Source organism: Oratosquilla oratoria, chromosome 28, assembly GCF_046742065.1.
Source record: "Oratosquilla oratoria isolate Oo_2021 chromosome 28, ASM4674206v1, whole genome shotgun sequence".
NCBI lineage: Eukaryota > Metazoa > Arthropoda > Malacostraca > Stomatopoda > Squillidae > Oratosquilla > Oratosquilla oratoria.
Window position 1 is genome coordinate 38030601 of NC_134804.1, and position 21110 is coordinate 38051710.

The window sequence follows — 21110 nt, forward strand, 5'->3', positions numbered from 1 at the left end:
ATCAGAGGAGGGCTTAAGGAAATTAGTGACAGAGTTTGGGAAGGTATGCAAAATAAGGAAGTTGAAGATAAATGTGGGTAAAAGCAGGGTGATGAGATGTACAAGGGAAGAATATGGCTGCAAATTGGAAGTAAGTATTAAGGGAGAGAGACTGGAGGAAGTGGATAGCTTTAGATACTTGGGTGCAATTGTGGCAGGAAAGGGAGTGGAGGTAGAGGTAGAATGTAGATTGAGAGAAGCAAGTAAATGCCTTGGAATAAAAAGTGTAATGAGAAATAGGCTTTTGGGAATAGATGCTAAGATGAGATTGTATGAAGAGTGAGTGTGTTGACAGCACTGTATAGGGCAGAAACATGGAACATAAGAGAGGAAGAGTTTAAATGTGTTTGAGATGAAATGCCTGAGAAGTATGGTAGGGGTTACTAGGTTGGATAGGGTGAAAAACAAGGAAATGAGGAGGAGAGCAGAGGTGGAAAGGGAGTTGGGAAATAGGGTTGATGAAAGAGTATTGGGATGGTTTGGACACATGGAAAGAATGAGTGAAGAAAAATTAGTAAAAGAGGTATTATCAACCCCTTCTACGTCCAGCGTGCATACACACACATATAAAGCAAGAAGTACTCCAATGAAACACAAAGGCAAAAGCTGACAAGACTGTGAGAATCAACACTGTGTGAGATCGAAACCTTTATTGGCACGACGTTTCGCTTGTTACAGCTTTTTCAAGTACAGACATATGGCAAACACTCTGAGTACATATAGGCCGACGGGGAAGGAACTGGGAGAGGTTATCTGGGAGGGGTGGGTGGTAGGTGGAAGGGCGGAGGGGTGTGGGGTGTGGGAAGGGGACGGGTGGGACTTGGTGGAGAAAAAGGAGGACATTTCGGACAGTATGTTGAAATGGACTAAGGGGGACATTTCATACATTTGTGTAATGCGGGTAACAGATGGATGATAGGAGGGGCGATGTTGAACATGCCTCTGTTCTGGTCAATGGTTTTGAAGCTTTGAATGGCGGCTGCTTCCAGGCATTTCCTCCTCACCCTGTCTGGTTCACTAAAAAGAAGCTCTGCGTTATCCCAATCCATCAGATGGTCGTTGGTGTTCCGGTGGATAACACAGGCGTTGGTGGTGATGTTGTTCCGGGAATCGTAGCGATGCTCCCGGATCCGGGTCTTCAGGTCACGGGAGGTCTCGCCGATATATACTCTATCACATCCAGCACAGGGTATGCGGTAGACACCAGCATTTTTTCCCCACATCTCGTCCTGGCTGTCACTCCCTCTAGAGAGCTCTTTGATAGTCCTGCTGGACTGGCCCACTATCTGAATGTTACAACGCCCAAGTGTCCGGGTGAGGGTGGTGGTGACGCTGCTGGCTGGAAGGATAAGCCTCCTAGCTGGATCTTTCATTAGCTCCTGCCCTTCCATTATTTTGAGTGCCTTTTTCTTGCACTGGTGGATGATGCACTCTGGATATTTTAATTTCTGAAAGACCTCCTTTGTGTGCCTAAACTCGTCCTCTAAGAATTCAGGGCTACAAATTCTGAGAGCTCTGAGGTAGAAACCTATAACTACACATTTCTTAATACTGAGGTCATGGTGGGAAAGGAAGTGAGTCAAATCGTCCTTATTGGTTGGTTTCCTGTAGACTGTAAATTTTAAAAGATTATCATGTTTGATAATAAGGGTATCCAAAAATGGAAGGGAATCGTTGATTTCTTCCTCCAAGGTGAACTGGATGGATGGCTCAACCACGTTCAGTGCCGCTTGGAGTTTGGGGATGTCAAACCGTCTGGGGGAAATTAGTAGTATGTCATCCACATAGCGAAGCCATACTACATTGCCAGGAACGATATCTGAGAAAGGCCCTGCTTCCAGAAATTCCATGAACAGGTTGGCAAGGAGAGCCTTGCCAACCATCCTACCCACCCACACAATAGCCCAGGTCACATGATCCCCCCTCACATAACACAAGATCAAGACATACATCTTGCACTTGATATCACTCACACCAGTGCCCTCCCTCAAGAACACAAATGGTTTGTACATACTCCCACAAACCAGGACACCTTATAAACATGTTACCACAGATACCCTTCACAACCAAACCAACACTGCAATCATCACGGTACATGTTTTCACGTGACTGATCAATGCCATGTGCTGCATGGAGGCAACACAGACCAGAATCTCCAGATCGCTCTCCTCCTAGACATTCACATAACATATCTCCTGCAAGGCATTCACATAACATATCTCCTGCAAGGCATTCACATACACATCTGCAAGGCATTCATGTAACACATCTCTTTTGTGACTACAGAATACAAAGACTCATTGCACACCAAGGACAGCTACTCCATACCCAGGTATTCAATCATCAACTCTACTGGTACATGCCCTGAATATCCCAGATGTATCTTCCCATTCCTACCTTTCAATGCTACATCTAGCAACACCAAAGTGACAATCTTTCTCGACACGGGTTTTCCAGTTAACATCATGTCAGTACGCAGTTTCCACAAATTCCACACTGAAACAAAACGTGTCACCATTTTAGAACCCGATGTCAACTTTTGCATTGTAGATAGCATACCATTCCCTATCATCAGTAAATTCTTCCTAGACATTAGCTTCAAAGATGAGTGCCCACCCATTCCAGTTACCACCTATGTAGCTGACATCTACTTTCCTGCTGATATCCTCATAGGCCATTGATAAAGCAGCATAACATAATCATTTATCCTGCTCAAAATAGCATCATTTATGCAAATAATTTCCTTCTTGCATTGCCATCAGCAACTTCCCACAAAGTCAACCACATCAATGTGGCCAAGCAGGCAAAACATGATTTAATGTCAGTTAATTTTAGTCCCCCCCATTCAAATTCACTCTGCTTCATTACACAAAGATACACCAGCTGCTAGTACAAATGGCACTGCCACCCAAACACCTTCCCATGACTCTAACTCTGCTACTTTACTGACAGCTGTGGATTTGCATTCCAAATGTGACAGATGCACTAACTCCTCCCACATGTCCAAATCAGCAAAACTCAGGACAAAACACCCAGTAAATACTGTTGATCTTTCACTACCTGAGGACACCTGCTTGCCCCTCTTAGAGGAATTCAACAAATCAACCCCAGTCTCGGAAGTGTTATTTACATTCAAACACATGCAGTGCTCATCAGCCCAAAGATGCTGTTCCCTCATGAGCATACAAAGATACACATATAAGTTTTCAAAGCACTAGACATTGATATGCCAGAAACTTGCCATGTCAATGGCATTTCCTTTTTTCAGCCATCAGCTCTACAAAGAAAGGTCATATTTGCATTTTAATTGCCAATTACAGTAATGCACCATTCTAACTCACAGTTGTTACAAACTGTACAAGTTTGTACCAAAATTTCCAACATGCCAACAGCACAGGAACCCATTGATGCATCACATTTCAACCCCATAGACTTCCCTGATGCACAAGCCGACTTGCTTGCACTTTGCAACAAGTTCAGACATACCATTGCCACTCCAGGTGAACCCCTTGGAGTCACTAATCTTATTCAGCATCATATACCCCTTCGTGAGAACTCTAAACCACGTTACATTCCCGCATACAGATTACCACACAGCAAACACATGATTGTAGATAACCTTATCCAAGACATGATTGCACAAGACATTATTGAACCATCTATCAGTAAATGGAACTTCCCCTCTTTGTTGTCCCTAAACATGATGGTTCCTCCTGCCCTGTAGTAGACTTCAGAGAGTTAAGTAAGCTAGTCATACCAGATAGGCACCCAATCCCTCTCTTACAAGACATCTTCCACTCTACCGGTGAAAACAACTTCATTTCAGGATATTTCCAGATCACCCTTGCTCCAGAGCCTACCCATGGGCCGAATTTCAGTTCCTTCAGTGTTCACACAACTTATGCATACAGTACTTGCAGGTCTCATAGGTCATTAAGTGTTCATGTAACTCAATGAGGTGATCATCACTTCCAAATATATCAGTGAACATGTACACACCCTACTCACTTTTCTCACAAATAGCAAAAGTAGGTCTCAAACTGAAGCTTAATAAGTGTTCCTTCAGAGAGAAATATGCTTCCTAGGGCATGTCCTTAATTCACAAGGAATTTTAACCTTGCAGGACAAGGTCAAGGCAGTCATTGATTTTCCATGCCCAACTTCTGTAGAACACATACGTTCATTCCTTGATCTGTCAGGATTTTACAGATGTTACATTCAAGGGTACACTAGTATAGCAGCACCATTAACTTCACTACTTAAGAAAAACACACCCTTCATTTGGACACCTGACCAAGATAAAGACTTTAATGACTTAAAGAAAGCCTTAGCCATGGCATCTGTCCTTGCATTCCCAAACTACAAGCTTCTCTTCACAATCTACACTTATGCCTCCTACACAGGACTTGGCACAGTCTTCATGTGACAACACAGCACAAAACTCAGACCAATTGCCTATACAAACATGAGCGAAATTATTTGGTCATAGACATAGAAGCTTTAACAGTTATATACGCACTCAAACATTTCAAAGATATCATCCTTGGTTATGAGATACAGATCATCAACCAATCTTACATCTCTTCAAAGGAAAGAATCTTTCGGGAAAACCTGCCCGCTGGTTCCTTATCATACAAGAGTTCTTGCCAACCTAGTCACAGATGCTCAGTCACTCTATTGCGACCATCACTCACAAGCCTATTTCAGTAACTCTTAAGGCAGGATTTCACTGGGGAAACATTTTGGAAACATGTGGCATGCTACATTCTCGCATAGGCTAAGTGTGTTTCAACCAGTTCAACAGAAGGCAACATGTTGCCATATATCCTGATGCATGCAACATGATTTAGCCTGTTGCCTAGTGTTGAGCACCTTCCCACCAGTCACGGGAAGGATTCCATGTTAAAAATAACAAGATGACTCGGTCGCAAGAAGAAACCATAGAATTTACATAAGAGTATAGAAAACTGGCAGTTGTGTGGGATATATGCTTGCAAGAATACAAGAATAATCAGGCTAAACTAGATGCACTGCGGGGATTAGCTGAGTTTAATTGTGACATGGCGATGGTGAAGAAGATCAAGAATTTGCGTACTGCTTTTCACCGTGAACACAAATGCTTAACCCAAAAAAATCTGGATCTTCTCCAATCAGGAGAAGCAAGTGGTTTGCATATGACCTGCTTCTGTTCCTCCTGGCTATTCATCTCAAGCGTAGCACTAGATATGCAGCAGCATCAACCATCTGCTGAGACATCATGTTGACAACTGGCTTAGTTTTTGTTGAATTGGTGGAAAAGTTTTTGTGGCATTCAACAGTCAACATAGCATGTAGCATGCTACAAGCAACAACGATGTTGCCTTGTCACAGGCAATATGTCTCCTGGATGAAAGCCATATTCAACATACTTGCTGAAAGCCAGTCAAGTCGTTTGCTACATGTTGCCTGTGTTGCCTCAGTGGAATCCTATTTCAGTAACTCTTATACAAGCACATGTTGCCGAAGCACAGAGATTAGACCCTCTTTGGAAATGTCTTATACTCTCAAATCTGCAGACACAACTGACACAGAAGACTTTCCTCCTGATATCAACAATTACAAGTTAGTTGATGACATTCTGTATCACAAAACAACACTAACAAACATAACCAAACAGATCAATGTTTCAACTTGTAGTCCCTGTAGATTTCATTCCAGAAGTTTTAAACTTATACATAATTCCCCCATTGCTGCATACCCTGGCAAAGAGAAATGCATTACACAAGCCAGATTGTACTACTGGTTAACACCTACATTGACACTTGTCACCCTTGCATGATTCACAAAGGTCATATCAGTGGTCATGTTCCAATTCTAACTTACCTTACCCCTTCTAAACCATTTGACACAGTTATTGTTGATCTTCTTAAGTTACCACTTACACATACCGGAAACCAATACCTCTTTGTGTCGACCATTTTTCACGATTCTGTATTCTTTCCCCCCCCCTACCAGACAAAACAGCACAACATGTAACAAAGACACCTATCCACAAATTCATATGCCCCTTTACTACACCCAAAACTGATTTCTGGCAATGGGACTGAATTCAACAATGAGATTCTTTCATATATTCGCAATTACTTTCAAATCAAGAAATGCAACACTACTGCTTATCACCCTAGTTCAAATGGCTTAGTTGAACGCCAGAATAGAAAGATTCTCAATGTTCTTAGACACCTTGCTTCTGATCTTCACCCTTCTTGGGATGAACATGTCCCCATGATTCAAGCTTGTATAAATAGTTCCATTAACAGGTCAATATCGGAATCTCCTCATTTTGTCCTCTTTGGCTCAGACAAAAGGCTCCCATATGATCTTCTTTCAGAATTACCTCCCATTTACAATTTCAATGATTATGTCAAGGTCAAAGTAGCAAATTTCAATAATCTTTTCAAAAGAATACATAATACTCTTCATCTAACTAAGGACGAATTGGTCTACATAACAAATCAGCCAGAGCTTGTACCTTTGAAATTGGAGACATTGTTTACACCCTTAACCACACCCTCACCTCAAAGCTCTGCCCTAAATTCTCTGGACCCTATCATATCATTGGACATGAGTCAAAGAACCAAGTCAAAGCACTCAGTTTCCACAATCTTACAGAGACCATCTTACACAAAGATCAGCCTCAACATAGAGACTCCCCTCACAAACTTACACTACCCCTACAATAGAGGACCATCACAAAGTCTCCAGTTCCCCTTCCCCGCTATAATCTTCACAATAGAGTGACAACTTAATAAATGTATATTTTTGTCTGGGTGAATGGAAAGAATATCTACGTCCACATGCTCATACAATTAAGTCTATTTCATTTTATTCATGAGTATTTCCTGATATCACCATTGTTCCAACATTGTGTATCTTCGTGCCAAGGTTCTGCAAAAGGCCTTGTATTGTTTCTTATATTTCTGAGCACCAATCTCATTGAGGACAGTGAATAGTAGCTGGCTGAGCATCTGTTATCAACCACTTTGATGTCCAGCGTGTACACGCACACGCACACACATATGGAGCGAGAAGTACTCCAATGTCTTCCAACTAACTGTCCAGGGACCATCTATTGTTCCTCCAGATCTCAAGCAAGGAACATTCAATTGTTTCTAGTGACCCAAAGACCCGACTTCTAGGCAACATCTGCTTGAACAATAGGCCTCGCCAGCGTTTTGAGGATAACACCCTGACAGCTGTGTTGGATAAAAGAGACTGCACTCCTTTACTATAATGAGAAGGGTGCCTGTCTGGCACCTGTCATCATTGCTGAAACCCAACGCAATGAAACTTTCTTTTTATGTACCCAATCAGTATATGGCACCACTGTAAATTTGTATATGTATGTAAAATCTGGTAACCCCCTGAGGTTACTATGAAGCATTGTATGTGTAAACCAGAAATAACTGGAACAGTAAAGAAAAGACACCGCTCAAACTTTGCTTCTCCAACACCAGTACCTTAATAATGTAGATAGAAACTACACATCTACAGAGGTGTGAAAAGCAGAGTGAACAAGAGGGGGAGGCCAAGAATGAGATGGATGGATGGGGTAAAAGGGGCATTGGGAAAGAGGGAGGAAGGAAGGAAGAAGACAGAAGATAGAGGTGAGTGGAGAATGGTTGTCTATGGATGATGCTATGATGCATAGAAATGAGTGGGTGGGGGATGGGGGGGTGAGGGGGTATGTGTGAATGATATTTTGATGCAGCCCAAAGGGATTTCTCCCCGTCTTCTCTTTTTCTGCATGAGGGGATGGGGAGGTGGGGCCACTGATTAAGTGAAGTGCCTTGTGTCTTGCTACATTGTTTCAGACCCAGGGCAGTGGGCAAGATGACCCATCATCCAGGAGGAGCCAAGAAAAGAGGAAGGGAGGGGTGGTGAATGGGAGTGGAGTATGCGGGGATGAAGTGGGTGGGAGTGGATTTATGCCTTTGACTTTGGCTACCTCCCTTGTAAGGGGTAAAAAGTTGTTGGTATATGTATGTATGTCTTCTGTGTGGTGGTTGTATTTGAGTCAGTTTGAATCTGTGCCCAGGCCTATTTTGTGTTGGTACTGTCGCAATGCTAGATGGTGTTTTGAGCACAGGCATGCCAATGTGGTTCTTGTCAAGTGTGGGAAGATTTTCTCTGTGGGAATTATATCTAGGTGGTTCTTATAGAAGTATAGAGTTAGGTGGTCTTTTTTGAAGAGCTTTTTTAATTATCAGGTTATGTGTTTCTGTGTTGATTTTTTTTGTAGTATAGGTGGTAGATTGTTATAGAAACTCAGAGCAACAATGGATTGACTCTTCTGAAATACTGTGTTCACTATCCTTAACTCCCTTTCTAAACATATGTGTTCATTATCATTAACTCCTTTCTAAACACATCTCTATCATTCTCTCTCCATCATAGTTCTTACCTGATACCCTGTACCTACCAATCAATCTATCATTTCATCTCCTACTCTAGCAGTGAGATCCCCCAACAGAACTAAATTTATACTCCTCCCAAAACTCTCTACACACTCCCACTCCTCTTCATTTTTCTCAGTATCAGGACCATATGTATTTACAAAATTTGCATCCCCCATCCAAATTTCATCTTTAGCTGCAGTATCCTTGAAAACACCTCCCTGCACTCCACTATGCTCTTACCTGTCTCATGACTTTCCAGCACCAACAATGCCTCTTCTTCCCTCCCTTGTCCCCTCATATACACATATATAGGCTCCTTATAAAACCAGATATTATATGCTATTCTTAAATGTTATCTTGTTTCTAGGATGAAGAGGATGGAAAGAAAAAGGAATCTCAACAGGAATTGGATGAAAATTTATTCTACTGTCCAAAATGTAACAAAACCTTTGCACAGTATGCACCTCTAGAGGAACATGTTAATCGCTGCTTGGATGAGGACTAAAGTATGTTTATGGATAGACAACAATATGCATAATGATTTTATACTTGTTCTGTCTTACGAATTAGTTATCAAAATATCTGTTGAAGTTTGAAAGTATTTAGTGCATGAAGGAAAGAAAGCTATTCTTTTGGTTACAGTTGACAAGCTCATATGATCATTTATGGAAAAAATCACATTTGACTTAGAATTGTTTGGATAATTGAGGGTACTTAACACTTTCATGGTCACAGGTCTCCAAAGAGGAGGCTCACATTGTACACAAACTGGTTCCTAATTTTCTTTTCTTCTACATGAGGACCTGGAAAATAATTGTAATTGTTGCTTCAAGCTTAGTGGAAAACCCATAGCCCTGCAGCAGCTGACAATAGTCATGGGGCCCTCCCACAGATCTCTATGGGAAGAAACTTTGGACTGTTGTTTGTTGTAGGGTTGTTTCTGTGTTACCAGCTAAAAGTAGTAAAATAAGGGAAACTCTTGCCAGTTGTCAGCTCTCCATGTGTGAAAAGGTGCAAGAAATACAGTCCAGAGACTTAAGTGTCTGCCCCTTAGGGCTGCACCTCCTGATGGAGGGGAGAGGGGTAGATTGGTTTTCAAAATGAAAAGATGTGCTGTCCATCTAGCAGGACCACCACCAGGTCATTGGTTCTTTGGTCATATACTCGTACAGTTTTTCCTTATAGAGGTATTTTTTTTTTTTTTTTTAAGTTGATGTAGTACTTTCTGTAGTTTGATTTGATGTATATTAAGTGCATGTAGGTATTCACAACATATTCAGACTCCAATGCAACAGTTTATAGCAAAAAACAAATGTATGAAAGTTGTTCAAGATGATGATAATGTTGTAGTACTTTGTAAGCTTTTTTTAACTCCCATATACTAAAAAATATACACATGCACTAAAGCTGTCAAGCATAATAGGTCATCCTTTAATTGAATAATGTAATAATAATTGCTGCCTTCAGTTTTACTAACTGGAGACCTACATCCCCAAATCATATAGCATTGGTCTCTGGGTCCTTCTATAGATATCTCTAGAAAGAAACCTTGGGCTGCTGTTGTCTGTCTTGTATTAGTGCAGGACTGTTTCTTTGTCATTGGTAAGGAGATCAGTCACCATTTGTCAGCTTTTCTTATGTGAAAAGGTGGAGGAAATACAGTTGAAGGTGATAGAGAGAGGAAGATCTTGGACCCATTGTAGAGACCAAATGGCAGCCTCTCGTGGCTGAACTTTCACATGGTGGTGAGGGTGTTGACAGTTATGGAGGCAACAGGGAAATGTTTTCTCCAATATCCATCTCACAGGGCCAGCACTTGCAGGTTACTGTCATTGGTCCTTTTTTAACTAAACAGGTCTGAAAACTTGTCTTAGTAAAGTTATCTTTGTTAGTCAGTCAGTCCATCAGGTGAAATTTTCCTTTCAACCAAATTCTAGTCAGGTTCCTAAGAACTGTTGTGTTAATGTTATATACAATGTAAACCTGGTTTTCTGGCATACAATGGGTAGTGTGTGCTGGATATTTTGTTTTTGTGAGTGGTGGATACACAACATACCTAAAGGTCTCTATCTCCTATAAGGTATGTTTTGCTTGGTGCAATTAGTAGCCTACCACAGCCAGTTGTGGGTGACATACATCATACCTGGCATCATATTTGGGTAAACGTGTTGGTAGGATTGGTTAAAATGATTAGACTCGTACTTTGCAGCTAGAAGCAAAACAGCCCCATTCAAAAACAAAGAATTATTGCTCTAGTCCAGTGGTTCTTAACCCTTGGGTCGCGACCCAAAGTTGAGTCACCAAGTCATTTGATTGGGTCACCAAGGACTTGTGGACTTATTCCCCCCAATATTACTATTCCAAATATAATCGAATTGTTAATCCTGATTGTAGAATTCCTGAGTCGTTATTATCTGAGGTTAAGCAAAACACTGAGACATAGACGACTTAACTGAGGTGAAAAAAATACCAACATCTACTCTCGCCATTTAAGTATTTACGAAGGTAAGAACCGCCATGATCGATCGGGACAGGGTAAAGAGTCGCAGCCGTAGAAGGTTAAGAACCACTGCTCTAGACAATTGTTTGACGATCATCTTTGAGTGATAATCACATCAAGCAAAGCATACCTTTATGAAATATGTAGAGGGAAAATACAATAAAAGAGGACTTGTAGTCCCCTCTGTCTGCCTCATTTAGTCACCTTTTATGTGACACATGATCATGGCTATATTCTTGTCTCCTGCCACAGAATAATTGAGAGGTGCTCCACACTGTATTCCCAAGTAGAATAATACTTTAGGGTAAAGAAAATAAATAAATAATGATAATTGTTGCTCAAAGTGTCACTGACATACTAATCACAGTCCACAAACTGTTCTTAAGAACCACATTTGCCTATGCATGTATGGCATACTTCCCACCAATTAGAAAACAAACATAGACCCTATACACAAAAACCACAAATAATAATAATGGTAGAATTTACACAGAAAACCAAACCCTTCCCATAGAACATTACAGTTTCAAGCAAATGAGCAGTTTATTACTGATACCTACAACAACCTATCACCACAACACAACACACACAAAGTTGGAACTGTACATGAATTTGTGTCTAGGTATGATAAACTGGAGAGTAGGAGATGGGACCCAACAAGCATTGCTCCCTTCCTGTATACAACAGTTAGGTAAATACATACTTAGATTACAAAAGAAACTCTGCAAGACAAATCACCACACCCTCTACTCCATCAAAGTCCCCTAGACATCAGAGAAATCCCACCCATGACAATCAAGAACCACACTAGCAATTAAGCCACCATCCAGCTTTGATACAATACCAACACAAAATAGGCTACCACTGTTGCTGGCTACCTGGAACCCATAATGCTGCTGGAAACTTCAGTCCTACAGAGGCTGCCAGTGGTCTTCTGGCCCTCCTATCTGTGTTGGAGTGTGGAACAGTTTCTGTGTCAGTGACTCTCCATAGTAGGAGGGGAGCAATCTGCATTTATTGGCCCTCCTTTTGTGATAAAATGGAGGAAATACAAAGTTGATAGAGTAATCTTTATCCCAGATCAGAAAGTATCATTCCCTTGGGGCTGCACCTCTAAATGAAGGCTAGATTGTTTACAGATTTTTAAGATGGTCTGCAGGAAGATGGATATGCTCTGGCATCCAGCATGCAGGTTCTGTCATTATTCCCAAAGACTTTCGTACCCATGTGGTGCATAAGTATTTGATGCAGGCTTACCTTTAGTTTTGCAACCAAAGAACAAAATCTATAGAACATTATAGACAAGGGTTAGACCATACAGGTTCATGTGTGATCTTATTGTTCATGTACTTAAGACCATCTGAGTATTGTTGTTCTCGGCATATCATTCAGCTCCCCAGGAGATTTGCATCAACTATATGTTTTAGTTATATTGTTTTTGAGTGCCTTGTGTAATTGATCTGATACATTGTCACAAGTTTTTCTATTTATCCAATCAACTATCACCCACAAAGCAAGGTAGCTAGGCTTAAACCATGCAAGAAAATGAAAGGGACACATGAACAATGAGAAGTTCCTTTCCCATACCTAGCCATCTTGCTTTGCCAGTAACTGCTGAATGGATGAAAAAATAAAAGATATATATGTATATAAATCTCTTATTACCTATTACTATGTGCCCTTGGATTATTTTCATTTTGGGCCACCATCTCAACCACTGATCAAGGGCCATGAGACCTTTGGATTGCACTTGGACACCACTGAGGCCAGAGGAATGGGCACCAGATTGAGGGCCACAATACCACTTGGACACCACTCAGGCCAAAGGTAGCACCAGAGGCGTAAATCTGAAAATGCAGAAAAAAAGGCTCAAATTGGCAGGTCACCATGCACACAGTCTTGGGTCCAGGCTCCTCATGTGTACCTCACAGTGTACACATAAGGAACCTGGACCCCCCCAAAAAAAAAATCAAAGGAGACCTAAGGATTTTGCTAAAAAAAATTGTCGGGTCACCAATTTGACCCAAACTTGCTCTAGAGGGAAGAAGTTTTGTACTTTGCACTGTAAGGTACAGGTGATGAACCAGGACCCAAAGGCATCAGTGTTGGGCCCAGCCGAATTTTTTTTTTTTTTTTTTTTTTTTTTTCTTCTTTCAGATTTCCGTTTCTGGCACCCGTACCTTTGACCTGAGTGATGTCCAAGTGCAATCCAAAGGAGGCCTCATGGCCCCCAACCTGTGGGTGAAATAGTGTCCAAATTAGAGCAAGTCACCAGAATAACCCCAAAATGGAAAAAAAATCTCCCCTCTGGTACAAGATTGGGCCAAATCAGCTGACCTGAAGATTTAGGTCCAGAATTCATGGGACCCTGTGAGATTTTTGGGTCATCTTGGCCACTGGCTCCAATTGATCTACTATCTCACCCACAGGTCAAGAGCAACAAGGCTTCCTGTGGATATCATTCTGAAATCGCTCAGGCCAAAGATACGGGTGCTAGAGGTGGAAAGGCAAAAATCCACACAGAGCCTACACTTTGGCTGGGGCCCATACACATGCCCTTGTATCCAGGTTCCTCACATGTGTGGTGTACATGTAACCCACAAGTATGCTTGTAGGTGCAAAATGATGCACAATAGAGCTGTGTGGCAGTCTGACCTGACTCAACACTCGATGGCTAGGATGGGTCACCCCAATTAAGTTGCTTTTGTTCAAGGCGTCAGATCGGGCCTGGGTATACTGTATATACCACCTGCCCTGAGCGGGCAGGCCAGTCAGATTCAGATATTCATATCTGGACAATTCAGTCATTCTGACTAATGTACTGTAGCACATCGCTAGGCCTTCGCGGTCAGTCCCCCACATGGGGACCACACTACATCAGTCCTTAGGCCGACGCACAAGTATCCACCAGAATAAAGTGCATAAGCCAAACCAAGTGTCAATCTCTCCCTATGTCACCTAGTCCAGTAATATACACCCACATGTTACACATGTACCTCACAGTGCTCTGCGCATGACTCTCCCTCTTGGGCAAAATTGGCGGACCTTACAATTTAGGTCAAAATTCCATTGGTGAGATTTTCAGGTCATTTTGGCCACTGGCCACTATCTCACCTACAGGTCAAGGGCCATGAGGCTTCCTGCAAATATTATTTCGAGACTACTCAAGCCAAAGGTACAGGCATTAGAGGCAGAAAGGTAAAAATCCACCCAGAGCCTCAACTTTGGCTGGGCCCCACGCACATGCCCTTGGTCCAGATTCCTCAGATGTACCTCCCACTGCTCTGTCCATAGCTCTCTCCATCAGTAATGTGTACAGACATTGCAAGGGGCTGGTGCTTTGGGCTGGAAATTGGGCACTTCACTCTTTTATATTATTCGTATTTGGCAACTATCTGGTAGGGTGCAACACCATTTTCCACATTATAATTTCTGAATGGTAAGTAAATGGAAAAAGCCTGTGAGAAATAATTTTTCGTTCATTTTTATATATTTTTGTGAAGGGCACTTTTGGGGCACAGGGCAAAGGGGCAGGTGCTCGGGCACCCCCAGTACCCTGTCTCTGCATGGGCCTGCTCTCCATCTGAGGCAAGATTAGGCCAAATCAGCTGACCTGACGATTTTAGTCAGATTTTTGGGTCATCTTGGCCACTGGCTCCAATTGAGCCATTATTTCACCCACAGGTCGAGGGCAACAAGGCCTCATATGGATATCATTTGGAGACCACTCGGGCCAAGGGTATGGGCGGTAGAGGCGGAAAGTAAAAATCCACCCAGAGCCTCAACTTTGCTTGGGCCCCACGCACATTCCCTTGGATCCAGGTTCTTCACATGTACCTCACAGTGCTCTGTCCACGGCGCTCTCCCTCTGAGGCAAGATTAGGCTAAATTGGCTGACATGACGATTTAGGTAAAAAGTCCAGGCGATATTTTTGGGTCATTTTGGTCACTGGCTCCAATTGAACCATTATTTCACTCACAGGTCAGGGGTCATGAGGTTTCTTGTGGATATCATTTGGAGACCACTCAGGCTAAAGGTATAGGCGCTTGAGGCAGAAAGGCAAAAATCTACCTAGAGCCAACACTTTGGCTGGGCCCAATGCAAATGCCCGTGGGTCCTGGTTATTCACAGTGCTCTGTGCACAGCTCTCTCCCTCTGGGGCAAGATTGGGCCAAATAGGCCAACCTGATGATTTAGGTCAAAACTTCATGGGGCCCATGGATTCCCAAACTTACCCCAAAAGGAGAGTCGGGCATAGTGCACTGTGAGGTAGACATGATGAGCCTTGACCTGAGCAGTGTCCTAGTGCAATTGACAGGAGGCCTGGTGGCCCTTGACCTGTGGGTGAGATGGTGGCCCAATCGGAGCAGTTGTCCAAAACCACCCCATAACAAAATAAAAAGTACCAAAGGGATTTTACCTAAAATTAGCAGGACACTTATTTGGCCAAAACTTAGCCCAGAGTGACGTGTGAAGCCTGGACATGGTGACCTTCCAAATTTTAGTCTTTTCTCTGATTTTTCATATTTCTGTCTTCGTCAATGGTACTGTTGGTGGCCCAATCAGAGTAGGTGATCAAAATGACCCCTAAACGAAAAAAATCCCAAAGGGATTTTGCAAAAAATTGTCAGGTCACCAATTTGGCCCAAACTTATCACAGAGGGAGAAAGTCAGACACAGTGCACTCCGATTTTTCACATTTCTGGCTGTGGCACCCGTACCTTTGGCCTGAGCGGTGTCCAACTGCAATCTACGGGAGGCCTGGTGGCCCTCGACCTGTGAGTGAAATGGTGGCCTAATCAAAGCAGGTGACCAAAATGACCCAAAAATGAAAAAATCCCAAACTATAACCATGGATTTTGCAAAAAATCTGCAGATCACCAAATTGGTCCGAACTTTCCCAAAATGGCGAGAGTCGGGTACAGTGTACTGCAAGGTAGATGCGAGGAGCCTGGAACCTCCCCCCGCCAAAAAAAAAATCAAAAGACTTTAGGTCACCTACCATAGTAAACATCTCAAAGGAATCTGTTTTACCCCGTCCTTGATCATTGTTTATTATCGTTATTGCAAATACCCTAAGGTTTGGGTCTTTTAATGTGCGTGGATGTGGTACAGATGAGAGTAAAAGGGAAGAGATAGGTAGTATGTTTGTGAGAAGAAAGTTGGATGTGTTGGCTTTGAGTGAAACTAAGTTGAAAGGGAAGGGTGAGTGTATGTTTGGGAGTGTAAGTGGGAGGTTATCAGGAGTGAAGAGAGGGCGAGGGAGGGAAGGGGTGGCTATTCTAGTAAGTGAGGAGATAGGTAAAGGGGTAGTGGAGTGGAAGGAGGTTTCCTCAAGGATAATGTGGATGAAGGTGAAATGGTCCAATCGATGGAGTGGTTGGGAAGTGTGGAGTTCCAGGAAAGAATTGTAGTGGAGAGTTGATGGTGGAAATGTGTCTAGAAAGAGAGTTGATGATAGCAAATACAGTGTTTCGGAAGAAAGTCAAGCATAAGTACACATGGGAGAGGGTGGTGGAGGGAAGGGTGGTAGATAGAGCGCTAATGGATTATGTAGTGGTAAATAGGATTATGATAGGAAGAGTTAAGGATGTACATGTGCTAAGGGGAGAGGGTGGGGGAATATCAGATCATTTTTTGGTGGAAGGTAAGCTGAGAGTGGAGGATAGATGGAGAAGGAGGAAAGGGACAAAAGGTAGGGAGGTTCTTAGAGTGAACTCCTTGAATGAAAAGGAAAAGGAGAAGGAGTACGAAAAGAAGCTGAAGGAGGAGTGGGAGGGAGTAAAGGATAGAGCAGAGATGGGTGTGGAGGAGGAATGGGGATGGTTCAAGGAGGGAGTCTTAAAGTGTGCAAGGATGGTGTGTGGAACAAGAAGGACAGGGGGAAATAGAAGAAAGGGTAGTGAATGGTGGGATGAGGAAACAAAGAAGGTTGTAGAAGAGAAGAAGCGAGCATTCACAGATTGGTTACAAAAGAGGACAGGGGAGTCATATGAGACGTACAAAGAAAAGAAAAGAGAAGTAAAGCAAAAGGTAAAGGAGGCAAAGAGGAGAGCAGATGTGAAATGGGGTAGGAGTATGACAGAAAATTTTGAAAGTAATAAAAAGATGTTTTGGAAAGAAATTAAGAGAGGAAGAGGAGGCGAATCAAGTAGGGAAGAAAAGGTAAAAGGTACAGATGGAGAGTTGATAATGGAAGAGATGGCAGTGAGGGGAAGATGGGCAGAATATTTTAGGGAGTTGCTGAATGTGAAGGAGGATAGGGAAGGAAAGATAGCTGCAGTGGGAAATACAAAGAAAATGAGAGTGATGAGTGAGGAGAATGGAGGATAAATAAGGAAGGATGAGGTGAAGGCAGTTGTAAAGATGATGAAAGCAGGTAAGGCACCTGGTCTGGATGGATGTCATGCAGAATGTCTGAAAAAGGGAGGTTTAGTGATGGTGGACTGGTTGGTGAGGTTATTTAATGTTTGCTGGAGAGAGGGTAGAGTACCGGAGGACTGGAGTAGTGCCTGTATAGTTCCTCTTTACAAGGGAAAAGGGGACAAGTGTAAATGTAGTAATTTCAGAGGGATTAGCCTGTTGAGTGTAGTAGGGAAGGCTTATGGGAGAATCTTAATTGAGAGGATTAGGAGAGGAACAGAAGGAGTAATTGGTGAGGAACAGTGTGGATTTAGGACGGGTAGAGGTTGTGTAGATCAGATCTTTGTGGTAAGACAGATATGTGAGAAAGCTATAGGTAAGGGGAAGGATGTTTTTTGGGCTTTTATGGATCTGGAAAAGGCTTATGATAGGGTAGACAGAAAGGCACTGTGGGAGGTTATGCAGATTTATGGGATAGGAGGAAAGCTTTTGGGAGCTGTCAAGAGTTTTTATGTGAGTAGTAGAGCATGTGTTAGGATTAGAAATGGAGAGAGTGAGTGGTTTGAAGTAAAGGTGGGACTTCGTCAAGGATGCGTTATGTCGCCCTGGCTGTTCAACTTGTACATGGATGGGGTGGTGCGAGAGGTGAATGCTAGGGTAGTGAGTCAGGGATTGGAGATGGTTAAAGAAAATGGAGAAAAGTGGGAGGTGAGCCAGCTGTTGTTTGCGGACGACACTGCGCTTGTGGCAGGGTCAGAGGAGGGATTGAGGAAGTTGGTGGCAGAGTTTGGGAGAGTATGTGATAGAAGAAAGCTAAAGATAAATGTGGGTAAAAGTAAGGTGATGAGATGTACAAGGGGTGAAAGTGGCAGTAGACTGGAAGTGAACATTAAGGGAGAGCGACTGGAGGAAGTGGATAGTTTTAGATACTTGGGTGCAAGTGTAGCAGGAAAAGGTGGAGTGAAGGTGGAGGTAGAATGTAGATTGAGAGAAGCGAGTAAATGCCTTGGTGGTTTAAAGAGTGTAATGAGAAATAGACATTTGGGAATGGATGCGAAGAGGAGACTGTATGAAGGAGTGATTGTGCCAACAGCACTGTATGGGGCAGAAACGTGGAACATAAGAGAAGAAGAGAGAAGGAGTTTGAATGTGTTTGAGATGAGGTGTCTGAGAAGTATGGTGGGGGTTACTAGGCTAGATAGAGTGAGAAATGAGGAGGTGAGGAGGAGAACAGGGGTGAAAAAGGATTTGGGAGATAGGGTTGATGAAAGAATATTAGGATGGTTTGGACACATGGAAAGAATGAGTGAAGAAAGACTAGTAAAAGAGGTATGGAAGGCAGATGTGGAGGGAGTGAACATGAGGGGACGTCCTAGGATGAGGTGGATGGATGGGGTGAAGGGGGCTTTGGGGAAGAGGGGAATGTCTGTTGAGGAAGGAAGGGAGAGGACGGAAGACAGAGGTGAGTGGAGAATGGTTGTATGTGGATGATGTTGTGACTGCATGAGGAGGAATGGGCGGGGGGGTGGGGTAGTATGTGTGAGTAAATTTTGACGCAGCCCGAAGGGATTTCTCCCCGTCCTCGCCCTATATGCAAAGGGGGACGGAGAGGGGGGGTCGCCGATTAAATGAAGCGGCCTTGCTGTGGATGTACTGTGTCTTGCGACACTGCTTCTGACCCAGGGCGGTGGGCAGGGTGCAGGGATGACCCGTCATCCAGGAGGTGCTCAGATGAGAGGAAGGGTGGGAGGGGTGTGGAGTGTATTTAGGGATGAAATGGGTGGGAGTGTTTTTATGCCTTTCCCTTTTTGGCTACCTCCCTTGGAAGGGGGAAAAAGCCTTGGTATATGTATGTATGTATGCAAATACAGTACTTATGTTATAATTCAAAAGTATTAATATATTCTCAGGTGTGTGTGTGACTGATGGAATTAATAAAATTCAACATCCAATACATTACCCGTGATTAATTTAAATTTGAGGAGTATTTTTTCATGCCTATTATTGAATTTTATTGGGGAAAGGGAGGTTTTTGGATGGATTTAAATGAGTGCATTGAGGGATTAGGGAGAAATGCCAATGTAGTGGTATTGGGAGACCTTAATTCTAGGGTGGGTAATGAACCATTAGATATAGTGGTTGGGAAGTGTGGAGTTCCAGGTAAAAATTGTAGTGGAGAGTTCATGGTGATGTGTCTAGAGTTGATGATAGCAAATACAGTGTTTAGGAAGAAAGTCAAGCATAAGTGCACATAGGAGAGGGTGGTAGATAGTGTTTTAATGGACTATATAGTGGTAACCAGGAGTATAGTAGGAAGAGTTAAGGATGTACATGTTTGAAGGGGAGAGAGTGGGGGAACATCAGATCAGTTTTTGGTGGAAGGTAAGTTGGGAGTGGAGGATAGATGGAGAAAGAGAGAAGGACAAAAGGTAGGGAGGTGCTGAAATGAGAAAGAAAAGAAGGAGTACAAGAAGAAGCTGAGAGAGGAGTGGGAAGGGGTGAAGGATAGAGTAGAACTAGGAGTGGAGGAGGAATGTGGATGGTTCAAGGAGGGAGTCACAAGATGTGCAAAGATGGTGTGTGGAACAAGGAAGATGGGAAGAAAAAGAAGGAAAGGTAGCGAGTGGTGGGATGAAGAAGCAAAGAAGGTTGTAGAAGAGAAGAAGTGAGCTTTCACAGATTGGTTACAAAATAGGAAGAGGGAATCTTATGAGAGGTACAAAGAAAAGAAAAGAGAAGTAAAGCATAAGATAAAGGAAGCAAAGAGGAGAGATGTGAAATGGGGTAAGAGTATGACAGAATTTTTTTAAAGTAATAAAAAGATGTTTTGGAAAGAAATTAAGAGAGGAAGAGGAGATGAATCAAGTAGAGAGAAAAAAAAGGTAAAAGGTGCAGATGGAGAGATGATAATGGAAGAGAAGGCAGTAAGAGGAAGATGGGCAGAGTATTTTAGGGAGTTGCTAAATGTGAAGGGGGATAGAGAGGGAAAGGTAGTTGCAGTGCTAAGAAAATTATTGTGATAAGTGGGGAAAATGGAGGAGAAATAAGGAAGGATGAAGTGAAGGCAGTTGTTAAGATGATGAAAGCAGGTAAGGCACCTAGGTTGGATGGATGTCATGCAGAATGTCTAGAAAAAGGATGTACAGTGATGCTGGACTGGCTGGTGAGGTTATTTAATGTTTGTTTAAGAGAGGGTAGAGTGCCAGAGAACTGGAGGAGTACCTGTATAGTTCCACTTTACAAGGGAAAAGGGGACAAGTGTGAGTGTAGTAGTTTCAGAGGGATCAGCTTGTTAAGTGTAGCTGGGAAGGCTTATGGGAGGATCTTGATTGAGAAGATTAGGAGAGGAACAGAGGGAGTAATTGGTGAGGAACAGTGTGGGTTTAGGACAGGTAGGGGTTGTGTAGATCAGTTTTTGTTGTAAGACAGATATGTGAGAAAGCTATAGGAAAAGATAAGGATCTTCTTTGGGCTTTTTATGAATCTGGAAAAGGATTATGACAGTAGACAGGAAGGCACTGTGGGAGGTATTGCAGATATATGGGATAGGAGGAAAGCATTTGAGAGCAGTCAAGAGTTTTTACAAGAGAAGTAGTGTGTGTGTTAAGATTAGATATGGAGAAAGTGGTTTGAGGTAAAGGTGGGACTTCATGATGGATGTGTTATTTCACCCTGGAAGTTCAATTTATACATGGATGGGGTGTTGCAAAAGGTAAATGCAAGGATAGTGAGTCAAGGATTGGAGATGGTTAAAGAAAATGGAGATAATCCA

General features: G+C 42.7%; 1 protein-coding gene across 6 annotated transcripts in view; it reads left to right on the forward strand.

Annotated features, from left to right (window-relative positions):
* Positions 1–11277, forward strand: part of LOC143040321 (uncharacterized) — a 72797-nt gene extending 61520 nt beyond the window's left edge. For 3 of the 6 annotated variants that reach the window (XM_076211220.1, XM_076211219.1, XM_076211222.1), the window contains one exon: positions 7160–7505. In XM_076211220.1, coding sequence (XP_076067335.1) covers positions 7160–7309 — 150 coding nt within the window. In that variant the 3' untranslated portion in view covers positions 7310–7505. Of the gene's footprint in view, positions 1–7159; positions 7507–8841 lie in introns of those variants that run through there. The other 3 variants (XM_076211224.1, XM_076211225.1, XM_076211221.1) reach the window with 2 other exon arrangements.
* The last annotated feature ends 9833 nt before the right edge of the window (positions 11278–21110 follow it).